Genomic DNA, 18,880 nt, shown 5'->3' with positions numbered 1-18,880 from the left:
CTGGAGTAAAACATTGATTTCTACATTAATCTCAGTCCCCCAGTGGATCGTGGTCGGCTGATCCACAAGCTACTTATAAGAAGATACGACTGTACTAAAAAATTACACCATATTGTTTGTTGTCGCTGTGAGGTTAACAGTGCAGCATGTTTATATATTGTTGTTGAATTATATCATTGTTTATGTTATACAAGTGGTATTTTTGTTGTATGCATTTCATTCAGAAACCCATCTATATTATAGTAGATTTGCTGGGAACACAACCCGACCTATGTTCGGGGTCTCTGTTCTAGGAGAAGGAAGAAGGGATGGTAATGGAGCAGGATTCAAAATGATCTTGACAGATTAGAGAGATGGGCCAAAACTAACAAAATGAAGTTCAACAGTGACAAATGCAAGATACTCCACTTTGGCAGAAAAAATGAAATGCAAAGATACAGAATGGGTGACGCCTGGCTCGAGAGCAGTACGATCTTGGAGTCCTCGTGGACAACAAGTTAAACATGAGCTAGGAATGTGATGTGGCGGCAAAAAAAGCCAATGGGATTTTGGCCTGCATCAAGAGGAGCATAGTGTCTAGATCTAAGGAAGTCATGCTACCCCTCTATTCGGTTTTGGTTAGACCACATCTGGAATATTGTGTCCAATTCTGGGCACCACAATTCAAGGGAGATATTGACAAGCTGGAATGTGTCCAGAGGAGGGCGACTAAAATGATCAAGGGTCTGGAGAACAAGCCCTATGAGGAGCGGCTTAGGGAACTGGGCATGTTTAGCCTGAAGAAGAGAAGGCTGAGAGGAGATATGATAGCCATGTATAAATATGTGAGAGGAAGCCACAGGGAGGAGGAGGGAGCAAGCTTGTTTTCTGCTTCCTTGGAGACTAGGACGCGGAACAATGGCTTCAAACTACAAGAGAGGAGATTCCATCTGAACATGAGGAAGAACTTCCTGACTGTGAGAGCCGTTCAGCAGTGGAACTCCCTGCCCCGGAGTGTGGTGGAGGCTCCTTCTTTGGAAGCTTTTAAGCAGAGGCTGGATGGCCATCTGTCAGGGGTGATTTGAATGCAATTTTCCTGCTTCTTGGCAGAATGGGGTTGGACTGGATGGCCCATGAGGTCTCTTCCAACTCTTGGATTCTAGGATTCTATGATTCTATGTATGCATGATGGTGAATGAATGTGTATGTGTGTGTGAATGCTGAGTGAAATGCAAATTCCCCTTTGTTTGTGTACCCAATGTAGCTATATTTATTTATTTACTTCATTTATATTCTGCCCTTCTCACCCCGAAGGGGATTCAGGGCAGCTTACAACAAAGGCACAATTCAGTGTAACTCGGGGACAGTCTGTACAGGAATCATTTCTCTATTTCCTCTTACCTGGCACACCTGCCACGCCCCTCTCCAGGCCAGGACCCCCGGCTCGCACCTTGTGGGCGCCCCCTTCTCCCAAGGGACCCACCGTGAACTGGAAGGGACTCCCAGGAACGTGTTGCCCACGGTACTTGACGTTGACGGTGTGGGGCCCCATCTCCTGCGGCACGAAGCGGACCGAGTAGGCGCTGTCCTCGCCCTCAATGATCTCCGCCTCCGCCATCTTCCCTGAAGGGCTGGTCACCTGGGCAGTCATGGCTTGCAAGCCAGCCTCACCTGGACAAGGGGGAAAGAGATAGCAAATAGTCAGACCAAGAGACCGGAAAAGACTGTCCCATGCTAAGGGTGGTCCATCCACACTGGAGAAATGATGCAGTTTGACAACACTTCTTTGCTACTACAGCTCCCAGGATTCCGTAGCATTGAGCCTGGGCAGATAAAGTAGCTACTTGTAGGAATCTTGAGGTCAGGCGTGGGCAAATTTGGGCCTTCCAGGTGTTTTGGACCCCAACTCCCACAATTCCTAACAGCATGTCAGATGTTAGGAGTTGTGGGAGTTGAAGTCAAAAATGCCTGGAGGCAGGGCTGAAGTTGGTTCATGCCTGTTTCCCGCTGTCCTTCTCCTGCCATGCAAACGCCTCCCCAAATGGCAGTCCTCCCACGTGAGGCTCATGCAACCCCACACGGTGTGTGCCCCATGCTCCGCTGCAATGCGTGTACACAACCACACAACACACGGCTGCAATGCCACACCCACGGACGCACCCTCCTGGGTCCGGGCGATGCTGCCGAAGGAGCCAAGGCTCTCGCGGCCCAGGAAGTCTCCGAAGACGTTGTGGAAGGGGTCCCCGCCAACTTGCGTGGACTCCTCCACCCGCACCTCACGCTTGGTCTCGCCGCCCCGTGTCTTGCTGATCTCCGTCCGCTCGGTGCGCGTATAAGTGTGGCTGCTGCGCGTAAAGGTGCGCGTCAGGCGCTCCTGCGCAGAGACCATCTGGAACCAGTTGCCTGCGCCGGGCCAGCAGCCACGAAAGAAGAGGAGGAAGAGAAGGAGGAAGGGAAGGAGGAAGAGAAGGAACAGGGAAGGAGGAGGAGGATAAAAAGAAGAAAAAGAAGTGGAGAAAGAGGGATAGAGGAGAAAGTGAGGAGGAGGAGGAAAAGAAGTGGGGGAAGAGGGAAAGGGAGGAGGAAGTGAGGAGGAGAAGGGAAAGAAATGGAGGAAAAGGCAAAGAGAGGAGGAAGTGAGGAGGAGGAGAAAGAAGTGGAGGAAGAGGGAAAAGGAGGAGGAAGTGAGGAGGAGGAGAGAAAGAAGTGGAAGAAGAGGGAAAGAGAGGAGGAAGTGAGGAGAAGGGAAAGAAATGGAGGAAAAGGCAAAGAGAGGAGGAAGTAAGGAGAAGGAGAAAGAAGTGGAGGAAGAGGGAAAGGGAGGAGGAAGTGAGGAGGAGGAGAAAGAAGTGGAGGAAGAGGGGAAAGAGAGGAGGAAGTGAGGAGGAGGAGGAGGTAGTGGAAGAGGAAGAGGAGGAAGGGAAAAGACAGGAGAAAGTGAAAAGAAGAGCAGAAAAAAGGATGAGGAAGAGGGAAAAGAGGAAGGAGAGAGAAGGAAGAAGAAGAACAAAAGAAAAGGAAGAAAAGGAGGAGGAGGAAGAGAGGAGGAGCAGGGGAAGAGGAGGGGGAAGCAAAGGAGAAAAAAAGAAGTGGAGGAGGGAAAGAGGGAAAAAGAAGAGTAGGAGAAGAACAGGAAGCAGAGGAAGTGAAAGAGGAAAGGAGAAAGGGGGGAAGGAGGAGTGGAGGAAGTGAGGAGAAAAACAGAAAAAGAACAAGGAAAGAAAGAAAGAGGAGGAAGGGGAGAGAAGGAAGAAAAGAGGCAGAAGAAAAAGAGGAGGCAAAGGAAGGGGATCAAGAGGAAAAGAGAGGAGGAAACAAGAAGGAGAGTAGAAGGAAAAGAAGGAAGAAGAGCAGAAAGAGGGGGAGAAGGGGGAAGGAGAATAGGAAAAGAAGGAGGAGGAGAAGCAGGTTAGAAATAGGAAGGATGGAGTTGTTGTCCAAAATTTCAAGTCACTAAGAGGGTACAGGAAGTGCAGGGCGCACCGGGTGACACGGTCAGAAGTGGTGACACCAAAATGAATCCCTATTTTTAAGAATCATAATGAAATCTTGGTGCCTTCATGTCAAGCCAAGTAGTTAGATTGGGATGCCCAGAAGGGGATGCCATGATATAGATACATCAAGACCCCCAAAATTCCCAGTTTGTGGGGGTGGCACCATGAGTTATTGCACTGGTAATGAACTGGTATTTAAATAGTAAGTGTTCCAAACTCTGCTTCAGATCCATCATTCCCACAGACCCAAAGACGCCCATTGCTGCCACTTAGGGTCCAACCATTCACTTCTTGGAACCACCGGTGGTCCCGATTGAGACATCCCACCCTACCTGGGATCTTGAGGTTCAGGTCGCAAGTGCTGCCGATGGTGGCAATGGATGGAGCCTGACGCCGGCGGGTGATGCTCTCCTTCATGCGCCCTTCGCCGGTCACCTTCACGGTGAAAGGGCTCCCTGGAAAGGTATTGAGAAGCAGCATCGTTAGGGCAGGAACTCTGTCTCATCCCAAACTCTGCCTGATTCATCAATGGGATCTCAAGACCAAGAGTGTAGGACTGTGCTAATACAAATCTCCAAATTACTGATTGGAATGGGATCCCTCCAAAGCATTAGGAAACAAAACGGAAGCCTCCAAAACATTTCAGAAAGTTTAGTAAAGATTTGTTGTTTCGGAGAGTTTCAACCAGTGTTTTTTTCAATGCAACATACAGATAGGCAAACAGATGGGAGCAAGGAACAGAAGAGGAAGGAGAAGCAGACGGGCAAAGCCACTCCAAGCAAAATGGATAGACTACATATCCCAACAGCAAGGGCATCCCACATTTGCATAAGCCCCTCCAAAACAACAACAACAAAGGAACGGGATGATGATCCCCCAGAAGACATCCTCTGTAATTTGCAATACATTCACATTATCCTTTGCTGTATGTGCCTGTTAGAGTTTGCAAACATATATATGTATACACATAGACGTACAGATACCTTGCAAAGGCACCCTCTGTAATTTGCAATGAGTGCACATTATCCTTTGCAATATGTGCCTGTTATACTTTGCAAACATATATATGTATACACATAGACATACACATACCTTGCAAAGGCATCCTCTGTAATTTGCAATGTGTGCACATTATCCTTTGCAATATGTGCCTGTTATAGTTTGCAAACATATATATGTATACACATAGGCGCACACATACCTTGCAAAGGTACCCTCTATAATTTGCAAAGGGTGCACATTATAAATGTGTGCAAATTATTCTTTGCAATATGTGCCTGTTATAGTTTGCAAACATACATGTGTATACACATACCTTGCAAAGGCACCCTCTATAATTTGCAATGTGTGCACATTATCCTTTGCAATATGTGCCTGCGATAGTTTACAAACATATATATGTATACATATAGACACACATATAGCTTGCAAAGGCACCCTCTATAATTTGCAATGAGTGCACATTATCCTTTGCTGTATGTGCCTGTTATAGTTTGCAAACATATATATTTATACACATAGACGTACACATACCTTGCAAAGGCACCCTCTGTAATTTGCAATGTGTGCACATTATCCTTTGCAATATGTGCCTGTTATAATTTGCAAACATATATATTTATACACATAGACGTACAAATACCTTGCAAAGGCACCCTCTGTAATTTGCAATGTGTGCACATTATCCTTTGCAATATCTGCCTGTTATAGTTTGCAAACATATATATATATATATACACATAGACGTACACATACCTTGCAAAGGCATCCTCTGTAATTTGCAATGTGTGCACATTATAATAAATGTGTGCACATTATCCTTTGCAATATGTGCCTGTTATAGTTTGCAAACATATATATGTATACACATAGATGCACATATAGCTTGCAAAGGCACCCTCTATAATTTGCAATGAGTGCACATTATCCTTTGCAATATGTGCCTGTTATACTTTGCAAACATATATATGTATACACATAGGCGCACACATACCTTGCAAAGTCACCCTCTATAACTTGCAATGTGTGCACATTACCGCTTGCAATATAATGTGCCTGTTATAGTTTGCAAACATATATATGTATACACATAGACGCATACATAGCTTGCAAAGGCACCCCCTATAATTTGCAATGGGTGCACATTATAAATATGTGCACATTATCCTTTGCAATGTGTGCCTATTATAGTTTGCAAACATAGATATGAAAATAGTGCTTGCCAAGGCACCATGTGCAACTTGCAATGCACTAAGCTGGTGTGATTGGTGTTTTTCCTTGTCAGCCAATCACACGGCAGAAATTCAAGGGGATACTTCTTGCAATATATATGTATACACACACACATACACACTTTTAAAATTTCCTAAAAAATCAGTGGATGACGAAACATTCTGAAACTTAGCAAGCTACATGTTGCCTACAAGTGTGCCAAGTTTCATCCTGATAGCCATAACAAAGTCGGAGAAATGAGCCTCGAAAATTTCCCCATTGCCACTAATGGAACAAATCGTAATGGAACAGTTATGAAACTTCTGAGATTATGGAACGAAACGGGACCCCTCCAAATCTTTACGAAACACAGTGGGGGCCAACTCTCCGAAACGAATACTAATCGCATTTCAGCTTCACACACCTCTATAAGGGTGCATTTCCATTGCACCACTTGCTCAATGCTATAAGTTCATGGGAGTTATAGTTTGGTGAGGTGGCCTTCCTCTTTGGCAGAGAAGGATGAAGACCTTTTCAACTATAAATCCTAGAATCCCATAGCACTGAGGCATGGCAGTTCAAGCAGGATATTCACATACCTGGCACATGTTTCTCTGCAAACTTAATGTTGATGATGTAATTCCCGGGTTCCGTGGGGCAATAAGTAACTTTGCAAGTGCCGTCTTCCATGTCCTCGCAGTTGATGTCCACTTTGCTGGGGCCTTCGATTGAGAGACCCAGACCGCCGTAACCTGGGAGAGAAGCAAGCAGAAATAAAATATTTGGAAAATGTATGTATTGGAAACCATTTTGGGGGAAATCCTACCAAGCTGAGAAAAAAATTATATTTTTCCCTATTTTTCTATTCGACTTGATTGATGATACAGGGCACATCTCCGCTGCTTGGGAGTCAGCTGCATTAAAACCACTACTGACCGAAAGGTCATGAATTCAAAGCCAGCCCGGGTCGGAGTAAGCTTCCGACCATTTGTCTAGCTTGCTGTTGACCTTTGCAGCCCGAAAGACAGTTGGATCTGTCAAGTAGGAAATTTAAGTACTGCTTTATGTGGGGAGGCTAATTTAACTAATTTAGGTAAAGGTAAAGGTTTTCCCCTGACATGAAGTCCAGTCGTGTCCGACTCTGGGGTGTGGTGCTCATCTCCATTTCTAAACTGAAGAGCCGGCGTTGTCTGTAGATACCTCCAAGGTCGTGTGGCTAGCATGACTGCATGGAGCGCCGTTACCTTCCCGCCGCAGCGGTACCTATTGATCTACTCACATTTGCATGTTTTCAAACTGTTAGGTTGGCATAAGCTGCAGCTGACCATGGAAGCTCATGCTGCTCCCCGGCTTCGAACTTGCGACCTTTCAGTCAACAAGCTCAGGAGCTCAGCACTTTAACGCACTGTGCCACCGGGGGCTTAACTAATTTACAATGCCATAAAACTCTCCAGCAGCGTGCAAAAGAATAAGGAAGTATTCCATCGATGTCACAAGTGGACGGGGAAGCAACAGCTCCCCTGGTGGCCAGAATTCGAGAATACTCTCATGAAGCTGGAAAGTTAAATAGCCTCTGTGTGTCTGTCTATATATGTTGTGTGTCTATGGCATTGGATGTTTGCCATGTATATGTGCATTGTGATCCCTGCGGGGTGAATTGAAATACTGTAAATAAAGAAATAATAAATACATTCAGTTTGGCACCACTTGGAAATGCCAAGGATCAATACTATGGAATCATGGGAGTTGTAGTTTTACAAGGGCTGTAGTCTTTTCTACCAAAGAGGGCTAGATCCCATGGCAGCCAAAGTGGCTCCAAACTGCATTATCCCTACAGTGTAAACAAAGTTTGTGCAGTTTAATAAACTTTTCCCATGTTTTTATGATAGAACCAATAAGGAAACGACATTGATAACCCAGGAAAGAAAATTGTGTTACATCAGTGGTTCTCAACCTTCCTAATGCCACAACCCCTTAATACAATTCTTATGTTGTGGTGACCCCCACCATAACATCATTTTCGTTGCTTCTTCACAACTGTAATTTTGCAATTTTGCTCCTGTTATGAATCATAATGTAAATATGTATTGTCGAAGGCTTTCATGGCTGGAATCACTAGGTTCTTGTGGGTTTTTTCGGGCTATAGAGCCATGTTCTAGAGGCATTTCTCCTGACGTTTCGCCTGCATCTATGGCAAGCATCCTCAGAGGTAGTGCTCACTACCTCTGAGGATGCTTGCCATAGATGCAGGCGAAACGTCAGGAGAAATGCCTCTAGAACATGGCTCTATAGCCCGAAAAAACCCACAAGAACGTAATGTAAATATCTAATATGCAGAATGTATTTCCATTGACTGGACCAAATTTGGCACAAATACCCAATATTCCCAAATTTGAATACTGATGGATTGTAGGTGAGGGACAGATTTGTCATTTGGGAGTTGTAGTTACTGGGATTTATAGTTTACCTACAATCAAAGAGCATTCTGAACTCCACCAATGATGGAATTGAGCCAAACTTCGCACACAGAACTTTCATGACCAACAGCAAATACTGGAAGGGTTTGGTTGGTTTGGAAGTTGTAGTTCACCTGCATCCAGAGAGCACTGTAGACTCAAAACAATGATGGATCTGGTCCAAACTTGGCATGAAAATCAATATTCCCAAATGTGAACTCTGGTGGAGTTTGGGGGAAATTGACATTTGGGAGTTGTAGTTGCTGGGATGTATAGATCAGCTGCAATCAAAACGCCTTCTGAGCCCCACCAATGATAGAATTGGGCCAAACTTCCCACACAGAATCCTCACGACCAACAGAAAATGCTGTGTTTCTGGTGGTCTTTGGCGACCCCTCTGACACCCCTTTGCGACCCCTCCAGGGGTCGCGACCCCCAGGTTGAGAAACAATGTGTGTCATTTTACTGTTTTTTCTATTGACTCTTATCTTAGATGAGAGTGTTTGCGCTGCACCTGATGGGTGACATAGAGCACATCTTACCTGCGGTGCGAGTGTCGACGATAAACTCGGACACCTCGAAGGTGTGTCCTTCCACCAGGCCTTTGCCAGAGACCTTGACCTTGCTGGCGTCGCCGATCTCCGACTGGCCCACCATGATCTTGAAGGGGCTGTTGGTCACGTGCTTGCCACCCTTCTTCACGCTGACCACGTGCTCCCCAACTTCCTTGGGGGTGAAGGAGATCCCTTTGGGAAGGAAGAAGAAGACAAGGTCAAGGCAAGAGGCTCAGGAGGACCAGGAGAGGTCCAGAACCCTAAATACAGCCAATCCCACTTAGAAACAACCTGACTGTGAGAGCCGTTCAGCAGTGGAACTCTCTGCCGCGGAGTGTGGTGGAGGCTCCTTCTTTGGAAGCTTTTAAACAGGGGCTGGATGGCCATCTGTCAGGGGTGATTTGAATGCAATATTCCTGCTTCTTGGCAGAATGGGGTTGGACTGGATGGCCCATGAGGTCTCTTCCAACTCTATGATTCTATGATATGTGTTTGTGTATGTCTGTGTGTTTATACCGTATATATTTGAGTCTAAGCCAACCCAAATATAAGCCAAGGCACCTAATTTTACCACAAAAAAATGGGAAAACATATTGACTCGAGTATAAGCCGAGGGTGGGAAATGCAGCCGCTACTGGTCAATTTCAGAATAAAAATAGATAGCAATAAAATTACATTAATTGAGGTTAAATGTCTTTGAATATTTACATAAAACTGTAATTTAAGATAAGTCTGTCCCACTCTGATTGAACTCTTATTCTAACCTTCTTCGGTAAAAATGTGCTGACATATCCTTCCAATAATAATAAAGAGAGTAAAATAATAAACGTAATAATTATTATTAATAATAATAGAGTAAAATAATGGAAATGTAATAATAACAGAGTGAAATAATAAATGTAGGAATAATGGAGTAAAATAATAAATGTAATAATAATAAATAGAAGAAAATATTTACAGTTTATAATAAATAGAAGAATAAATAGAAGAAAATAACAAATGTAATTATAACAATGGCACAAAGAGTAAAATAATAAATGTAATAATAATAATAAATAGAAGAAAATAACAAATGTAATAGTAACAATGATACATAGTGCAAAATAATAAATGTAATAATAACAATAATAAATAGAGTAAAATAAATGTAATAATAATAATAATAAATAGAATAGAATAACAAATGTAATAATAACAATGATACATAGAGTAAAATAATAAAGGTAATAATAATAATAAATAGAATAAAATAGCAAATGTAATAATAACAATGATTCATAGTGCAAAATAATAAATGTAATAATAGCAATAATAAATAGAATAAAAATAATAAATGCAATAATAATAGAGTAAAATAATACATGTAATAATGACAATAATAAATAGAGTAAAATAATAACTGTAATAATAATAAATAGAATAAAATAGCAAATGTAATAATAACAATGACACATACAGTAAAATAATAAATGTAATAATAATAATAAATAGAATAAAATAACAAATGTAATAATAACAATGATACATAGTGCAAAATAATGAATGTAATAATAATAGAGTAAAACAATAAATGTAATAATAATAGAGTAAAATAACAAATGTAATAATAACAATAATAGATGGAATAAAAATAATAAATGTAATAATAATAGAGTAAAATAATAAATGTAATAATAACAATAATAGAGTAAAATAATACATGTAATAATGACAATAATAAATAGAGTAAAATAATAAATGTAATAATAATAAATAGAATAAAATAGCAAATGTAATAATAACAATGATACATAGTGCAAAATAATAAATGTAATAATAATAGAGTAAAACAATAAATGTAATAATAATAATAAATAGAGTAAAATAATAAATGTAATATTAACAATAATAAATAGAATAAAAATAATAAATGTAATAATAACAACAACAACAGAGTGAAATAATAAATAACCTTGACTTGAGTATAAGGATGAAAACCCGGCTTATACTTGAGTATATTCGGCATATATAGATAAATACACACACACACATACATATATATATATACACACACACATACAAACGCACACACATACACACACACATATATATGCACATACATACAGGCAGTCCCCAAGTTATGGACAAGAGAGGTTCTGTAGATTTGATCTTAAGTTGAATTTGTATATAAGTCGGAAGTGGTACACTTTGTAAGTGTGCGGCCTCTGCGGCCACTGCACAGGGGTGCCCATTCCTCCTTGTGGCAGTGCGATGGCACAAGTGGCGCCACCTATGTGTAGATCTGTTAGTTGCAATATTTAAACTGTTGTTATCATGCTTAATCCTGCCTTTTTACCCTGCTTATGTATAGTTGGATTGATTGATTATTTATAGCTGTCAATCAGTGTTGTTTGCACCAGCTGAATTGCTTTTTCAGTTTAATTGTTTGGCTCCACCTCTTCCTGGAGGAGGGGAGTGCTTCCCTTTTTTATTCCACCATCAGATTTTCTACCAGATGGAGGTGAGTAAGAGACTTGGCTCTAAAAGCCCCTGATTAAATTACCTCTCAGCACCAATTCTGAGGTTCTTACCCTTGAGACTTATGCTTCATGTTCAGACCAACCTGAACGACATTGGGAAGTCTCAAACTGTTGTTATCATGCTTAATCCTGTCTTTATACCCTGCTTATGTATAGTTGGATTGATTATTTATAGCTGTCAATCAGTGATGTTTGCACCAGTTGAATTGCTTTTCCAGCTTAATTGTTTGGCTCCACCTCTTCCTGGAGGAGGGGAGTGCTTCCCTTTTTTATTCCACCATCAGATTTTCTACCAGATGGATGTGAGTAAGAGACTTGGCTCTAAAAGCCCCTGATTAAATTACCTCTCAGCACCAATTCTGAGGTTCTTACCCTTGAGACTTATGCTTCATGTTCAGACCAACCTGAACGACGTTGGGAAGTCTCAAGTGCCTTCAAACCAGTTCTTTTGGCACCAGAGGAAGACTTTGTGTCTTCAAACATAGGCCATTTGGACTGGGGTTGTGGATTGCTCCGGCATTTACAGCCATTGAGAAAGAGGGACCTGGAAAAGCTTCTCAGCTGCAAAACTCCTTCGACTCAAAACAACTAGAGACTGTAATGTACATTTTTCTTCACCCCTTTGAAACTTCCAGCTTATTGCCTTAAAGAGATAACTCTTTGTGAACAATAAAACTTATTTTTGAGTTATCTACAGTGTTTAGGTCTTTAAGAGTTCCAGTTTCCTAAAGGAGGGCAAGAAGCACTCCCCTGGGGGAAAGATGTCACGTCCATGCCTCTTTCACTAAGAGCTATAGCCCCCAGGTGCGACAGCACAGGCAGCTTCTTATTCTTGCAATGCCAGCAAGATGTCCAGGGATGTCCACTGTTCTCCTTCCAGTTGTGTTTGAAGGACCCCAACTGCGCTTACCGATATGCCGGTTGGGCAGCCGCTTGAGCAAGCAGGGCTCTTCGTTGCCGGACGGCGCCCGGATGCTGGCCGTCAGCAGGCTCAGGTCGCTCTCGGTGATCTTCAGGGAGACGTCGGTGGAGGTGCCCACGTTGAGTTGGGAGGTGCGCATGGAGTCATCGCCTGGAAGAAATGCAGAGAGATTTAAGGAAATTGGTGACCCAAGTGGAGGGGTACCAATGAAGTTGAGAGTTTTGAAAGGATGGAGGATAGGGTGGAAGGATTATAGGTCTCTGGAGGTAGGTAAAAGGCTGAAAAGCTCACCTGTGATCTTGGCGGTGAAGGGGCTACCGGGGATGTGCTTGTCGTCAAAGCGCACAATGATGTTGTAATCCCCAGGGGCGGTGGGCAGGTAGGAGACAGTGCAGGTGCCATCTTTGTTGTCCTTGCAGGTGATTTCGGCCTTGGATGGGCCTTCCACCGCCAAGGAGAGACCTCCTGGATGGAAAGAAGGAAAAGGTCACGAAACCTGGCCATTGCTCTTCCCTTTCTCCTGGTAACCATGATCCTCAGGCTACAAGGGATTGCCTAAGTTGTTTTACAGCCTTCTATGTAAAGTTGGTGTCTGTACAAACTACAGCTCCTATGACTCCATAACATTAAGCCATAGTGTTCCAAATGTGGTCAAGTTGCATTCATGCTACAGTACGGGTGAACCCCAAGGAGAGAATCAGAGACTGAAAAGCAAAGAAATGTCTCAACCAGTGCTTTCCTTTCACACTACAATAAGCAGTCACAACCACCAAGACATAGCTCCTCCAGCTCCGTGCCCACCTTCTCCGGCATCCTTGGTGACAATGGTGAATGTGGCGGGCTTGTTGACCATACCATGGCTCAGCCCCGGCCCGTAAGCACTCACGTGGCGGGCGTTGATGGCATCCACATAGAACTGGAGAGGGCTCCCTGGAAGGAGAAAGGAAAGAGTTCATTAAAGGCACATAAGCACCCAATCCTGGGCAACTGGCTGCTTTCCTTTGGGGTTTCATGTGTTTTTGTAAGGTTTAATATGTCATATGTTCTGCAGTTGATGGTGCTTGGTGATGGAATAATAATAATAATAATAATAATAATAATAATCTTTATTTATACCCCGCCACCATCTCCCCAATGGGGACTCGGAGCGGCTTACATGAGGCCAAGCCCAAACAACAATTTGGGTTAATGTAAGTCTTAGTTCTAAAGAGTTTAGTAATCTGTAAGTAAGAGTTCATAGATGAAAGAAATTATGGGTTGAGGTATACACGGGATAGGCTGCAGCTGAGTGTTACTGGATTTAAGGAGCTAACCTCTGGGAGAAAAGTATTGTCATATTTTGGTGGTGGATGCTGCTGGTTTTCCCCCCAGGTCTGTTGGATTTTCGGTATCCTGACCTGTCTCCTGTAATCTTGGAACCTTGAACCTTTGGACTGGCTTTTGACTACGGTATAGACCAGGGGTCCTCAAACTAAGGCCCGGGGGCCGGATGCGGCCCTCCAAGGTCATTTACCCGGCCCTCGCTCAGGGTCAACCTAAGTCTGACATGACTTGAACACACACAACAACAATCCTATCTCATCAGCCCAAAGCAGGCCCACACTTCCAATTGAAATACTAAATTTTATATTTGTTGAAATTGCTCTTCATTTCAATTATTGTATTGTTTTTAAGTGTTTTTGCACTACAAATAAGATAGGTGCAGTGTGCATAGGAATTCATTTATGGTTGTTTTTTTTCAAATTATAATCCGGCCCTTCAACAGTTTGAAGGACTGTGACCTGGCCCTCTGTTTAAAAAGTTTGAGGACCCCTGGTATAGACTCTTGATCCCTGGACTTTGTTTATTGAACTCTCGGCATTTGACCACTGGACTGGACCCTCTAACTATGGTGTAGTTTTTGCTATCAGTTTTTGTCTATTCTGTGGCTGAGTGCTATCTTTATGTTTTATATTTTGATCTATTAAAACAGCCAGCAAGTAAGTGCTGTTTTAATTAAACTGTTTGATAAAACTGGGAGTTTGGTTCAACTCTACCTAAATAAGGCAGAGCCCTGGCAGCATGACATAATCGCTCCTGGTGTTTATATGATGTAAGATGGAATATAAGGGGATGTAGCAACAACAATATCCAACGATTATAATGTGCCATATACCTTGAAATAGTTGAATATTGATCTCAGTCCCAAACAATCAAATCAACTTTACCCTTGAAAATACTAAAACATAATTTAAGGACCAAATTAAGGACCAAATTATCAAATTCAAGCAGGCTGAGATAAAGATAACATTCAGACTAGGGGGGCATCTACACTGCAGGATCAATGCAGCATCTCACCATTCAGACTGCCATGACTGCGGTAGACTCCTGGGAGCTATAGTTTTACAAGGTCTTGAGCCTTCTCTGCCCAAGAGAGCTGGTGCCTCAGCAAACTATAGCTCCCAAGGCTCCATAGCATTGAGCCAAGGCAATTAAACTGCATAATTGGTGTAGATGTATCCTAAAACCCAGAGCAGATCCACTTGCAACAAGATTAACGGGTTGTTGTAGGTTTTTTCAGGCTATATGGCCATGTTCTAGAGGCATTCTCTCCTGACGTTTTGCCTGTATCTATGGCAAGCATCCTCAGAGGTAGTGTCCCCTTGGTCCCACCCTGGTCATTCCACAGATATATAAACCCTTTTTCCTAGTTCCAACAGACCTCACTACCTCTGAGGATGCTTGCCATAGATGCAGGCAAAATGTCAGGAGAAAATGCCTCTAGAACGTGGCCATATAGACTGAATAAACCTACAACAACCCAGCCATGCTTTAACTTGCCTCTGAAACGTCAAGAGGGAGGGTGCAGATCTGATCTCCTTAGGCAGGGTGTTCCAAAGCCAAGGGGCCACCACTGAGAAGGCCCTGTCTCTCGTCCCCGCCAAACATACTTGTAACGAAGGTGGGACCGAGAGCAGGGCCTCCTCAGACGATCTAAAGGTCCTCGATGGTTTGTAAGAGGAGATACGTTTGGACAGGTAAGTTGGGCCAGAACTGTTTAGGGCAGTGGTTCTCAACCTGGGGTCCCCAGATGTTTTTGGCCTACAACTCCCAGAAATCCCAGCCAGTTTACCAGCTGTTGGGATTTCTGGGAGTTGAAGGCCAAAACATCTGGGGACCCATAGGTTGAGAACCAACTGGTGTGGAGCGACCCTAGGAATCTCTAGGAATCCTCCAATGTGACTCCTATGGTCAACCTTCCTACGTAAAATGTATGAGAGTCCATTTAGATGGGAGAAACATGTCAAACTTGAATGGACAATTTTCTATTTAAGTGATGGTCTGGATGTGTTCCCTTGAGCTCTTTTCTCAATCCCTTCTCTTTCTCACCATCCTATCCTTCTTTCCTTCTCTCTTTCCTTCCTGCTTCCTTCCCTCTTTCTCATTCCCTTCCACCCTTTCATCCTTCCTTCCTTCCTTCCTTCCCTCCCTCCCTCTTCATCCCTCCCTTCTTTTCCTTCCACACTTTTGTTGAAGGCCAAAAACATTTGGGGACCCCAGGTTGAGAATCACTGGTTTAGGGCTTTATAGGTCTGTCCACCTGGACTTCATTTTCATCCTCTGAGCTCAGTTCTGTTCCTGTCCTTACTTCCCTAGTGAACTACCTTTCTGGCCTTCAGACAGAGACCGCTCATTTTCAGGACTTAAATTCCCTTGCTGAGTCTCCTGCTGACTTGCAGACCCAGAATCCCCAGTGTCATCAGGCTAACAAGCCCAGAATCCACAGAGAGATCAGGTGCAGGCACAATCAAAGGCTAGAATACAATAACAAGTCAAAGACAAAGTCCTTGCACCACCAATCACCTTCTGTCCCTCACCTGGAATGTGGTTCCCGTCGTATTTGATGTCCATCTCGTGCAGCCCCTTCTCCACGGGCGCATACTTGACCGTCACGGTGCCGTCCTTATTGTCGGTGATATGAGGCCGGGCCGTCTTCCCTGAAGGCATCCTCACCTCGCCTTGAAGAAGACAAACCCAGAATGGTCAAAGCAGGTAGGAAAAGATATGGCCCTTTATTGCCCTGCCTTCACACCAAAAGATGGGTGCTTACATCGCAATGAAAGAGTAAAATGTTGAAATGGACATCCCACCTCCAACCTTAAAGACATATATACAATGAAAATATGACTGCCATCTCACTATCCTTTTAGCTTAAACTTTTACTTAACCTTCTAAGCATGTTTACATTTCTTTTTTCTTCTTTATACTTGATACTCATGTTTTCTATTCTTTCCAAAAAGTAGCCAGTTGACTTCTCCTTCTCCATTTCTCCCCTTTTCCAAATATTTTGAAGCATTCTTTCCATCACAGCACAATACTTTCCCACTGGCCATTCAGGGATCTATGGGGGCATCTAGCTGTGATCTATGTGATCTATGGAGCCAATGATCTGTGTGATCAGTAAAGTATTTCCCTGTGCTCTATGTGATCTATGGAAGCATTTATCTGTAATCTATGAAGGAATTTACCTGTGATCTATAGGGGCATTTACCTGGGATCATTGTGATCTATGGAGCCAGTGATCTATGTGATCAATAAGACATTTATCTGTGATCTATGGACGAATTTACCTGTGATTGATGTGATCTATGGAGCCAGTCATCTATGTGATCTATGTAGGCATTTACCAGTGATCTATGAAGGAATTTACCTGTGATCTATGCGATCTATGGAGCCAGTCATCTATGTGATCTATGTAGGCATTTACCTGTGATCTATGAAGGAATTTACCTGTGATCGATGTGATCTATGGAGCCAGTCATCTATGTGATCTATGTAGGCATTTACCTGTGATCTATGAAGGAATTTACCTGTGATCGATGCGATCTATGGAGGCATTTACCTGTGATCGATGTGATCTATGGAGCCAGTCATCTATGTGATCTATGTAGGCATTTACCTGTGATCTATGAAGGAATTTACCTGTGATCTATGCGATCTATGGAGGCATTTACCTGTGATCTATGTAGGCATTTACCTGTGATCTATGAAGGAATTTACCTGTGATCTATGAAGGAATTTACCTGTGATCTATGTGATCTATGGAGGCATTTACCTGTGATCGATGTGATCTATGGAGCCAATCATCTATGTGATCTATGTAGGCATTTACCTGTGATCTATGCGATCTATATAGGCATTTACCTGTGATCTATGGAGGCATTTACCTGTGATCGATGTGATCTATGGAGCCAGTGATTTTTGTGATCAATAAGGCATTTATCTGTAATCTATGGAGGCATTTACCTGTGATCTATGTGATCTATAGAGACATTTGGCTGTGACTGATCTATGGAGGCATCTACCTGTGATCTATGGAGGCATCTACCTGTGAGCTATGGAGGCATTTACCTGTGATCTCCCCCTTTTGCACGGCGAAGGGGATGACGAGGTTGAAGGGGCGCAGCATGGAGTCCACGTTCTCCGGAGGGGCGACGGGCTCATCTGTGGCCTGGCGGGGAGAGGAAGGAGGGATGGGATCGGAGGGGAAAGAGTGGAAGAGAAGAGAAAGAAAGCGCTAAGTACAGACAAGAGAAAAGGAAGAGAGCATGGAGGCGCAAGGCGAGTGAAAAGGAAGGAAGGGTCTGCTCCAAAGAGTCCCGTGAAGCCATGCAGGCGGAGAAAGACAAGGCTGCAAGAGAAGAGAAGAGCAGAAGAGAAGAGCCTTCCAAGGAAGTGGGCAGAATGCAGCCATGAGGTTGGGGACACATGGGAACCCAACATGGGAACACATCTACACTGTAGAATTAATGCAGTTTGACACTCTTCAACTGCCATGGCTCAATGCAACAGAATCCTGGGAGTTGTGGTTTTCTTATGAGCAGGAGGTCAGACTGGATGGCCTTATGGAGCCCTCTCTGGCTCTCTGGGTGCATCTACACTGTGGAATGGATGCAGTTTAGCACACTGCATTAATTCTGCAAGGTAGATGCACCTTAAGCTGCCCTGATGGAGACGTGAGAAATCGGAGCAGGTGCCCAAAGATGCCCAAAGGATGCCCACCTTCACACAGAACCATTTTGAATGTACCAAAAGAGGCCATAGGGATAAGGAACTTGGAATAAGAGACCAGGGTCCCTAAAGTCAACACCTAGAGGACCCCTGAGATCTTAGCCCCCCATCTTGAGGGACTTGGGCAGAGTTGGAGAGACTGCAAAAGAGAAAGAGGCAGTGAGAGCAGGTGGAAACTTAGAGGTGAGAATGGCTCCTGGTACCCAGTGTGAGGGGTATCCGCCCGCATGATGCGCTGGGAAGGGCTGCTGGAGCGGCATGGACTCACAGGGCTCCTCGACGTGGGGCATGGGGTCACAGGCCTGGCAGGAAGCAAGGAAAAGGTCAGTGTGGGACCCCCAGACCATGCTATGGCAGATCTTGGCGGATTTATGGAATCTTCTTGGAAGACCACCAGGAAGGTCCTTCTTGTATGGAAGACCACCAGGGAGGTTCTTATTGTATGGAAAACCTCCAGGAAAGCTCTTCTTGAATGGAAGACCACCAGAAAGCTCTTTCTTATATGGAAGACAAACAGAATGGTCCTTCTTGTATGGAAGACTGCCAAGAAGGTTCTTCTTGTATAGAAGACCACTGGAAAGGTCTTTCTTCCTATGAAGAGAACCAGGAAGGTCCTTTTTGTATGGAAGACCACCAAGCAGGTCCTTCTTCTATGGAAGACCGCCAAGAAGGTTCTTCTTGTATAGAAGACCAC

The 18,880-nt window shown here is 43.6% G+C and overlaps 1 protein-coding gene across 9 annotated transcripts in view; it reads right to left on the bottom strand.

Moving 5' to 3' along the window:
• Positions 1–18,880, bottom strand: part of FLNC (filamin C) — a 162,794-nt gene that overhangs the window by 18,975 nt on the left and 124,939 nt on the right. For 3 of the 9 annotated variants that reach the window (XM_067469385.1, XM_067469387.1, XM_060776353.2), the window contains 11 exons: positions 18,390–18,488; positions 17,527–17,626; positions 15,993–16,133; positions 12,937–13,065; positions 12,427–12,600; positions 12,124–12,285; positions 8,683–8,886; positions 6,284–6,436; positions 3,806–3,928; positions 2,140–2,382; positions 1,381–1,650 (listed from right to left, as the gene is read on the bottom strand). In XM_067469385.1, the coding sequence (XP_067325486.1) occupies positions 1,381–1,650; positions 2,140–2,382; positions 3,806–3,928; positions 6,284–6,436; positions 8,683–8,886; positions 12,124–12,285; positions 12,427–12,600; positions 12,937–13,065; positions 15,993–16,133; positions 17,527–17,626; positions 18,390–18,488 (1,798 nt within the window). The remainder of the gene's footprint in view (positions 1–1,380; positions 1,651–2,139; positions 2,383–3,805; positions 3,929–6,283; positions 6,437–8,682; positions 8,887–12,123; positions 12,286–12,426; positions 12,601–12,936; positions 13,066–15,992; positions 16,134–17,526; positions 17,627–18,389; positions 18,489–18,880) is intronic. The other 6 variants (XM_067469388.1, XM_067469390.1, XM_067469386.1 and 3 more) reach the window with 3 other exon arrangements.

Source organism: Anolis sagrei, chromosome 5, assembly GCF_037176765.1.
Source record: "Anolis sagrei isolate rAnoSag1 chromosome 5, rAnoSag1.mat, whole genome shotgun sequence".
Lineage (NCBI taxonomy): Eukaryota > Metazoa > Chordata > Lepidosauria > Squamata > Dactyloidae > Anolis > Anolis sagrei.
This window is presented reverse-complemented; position numbering and strand designations above follow the sequence as displayed.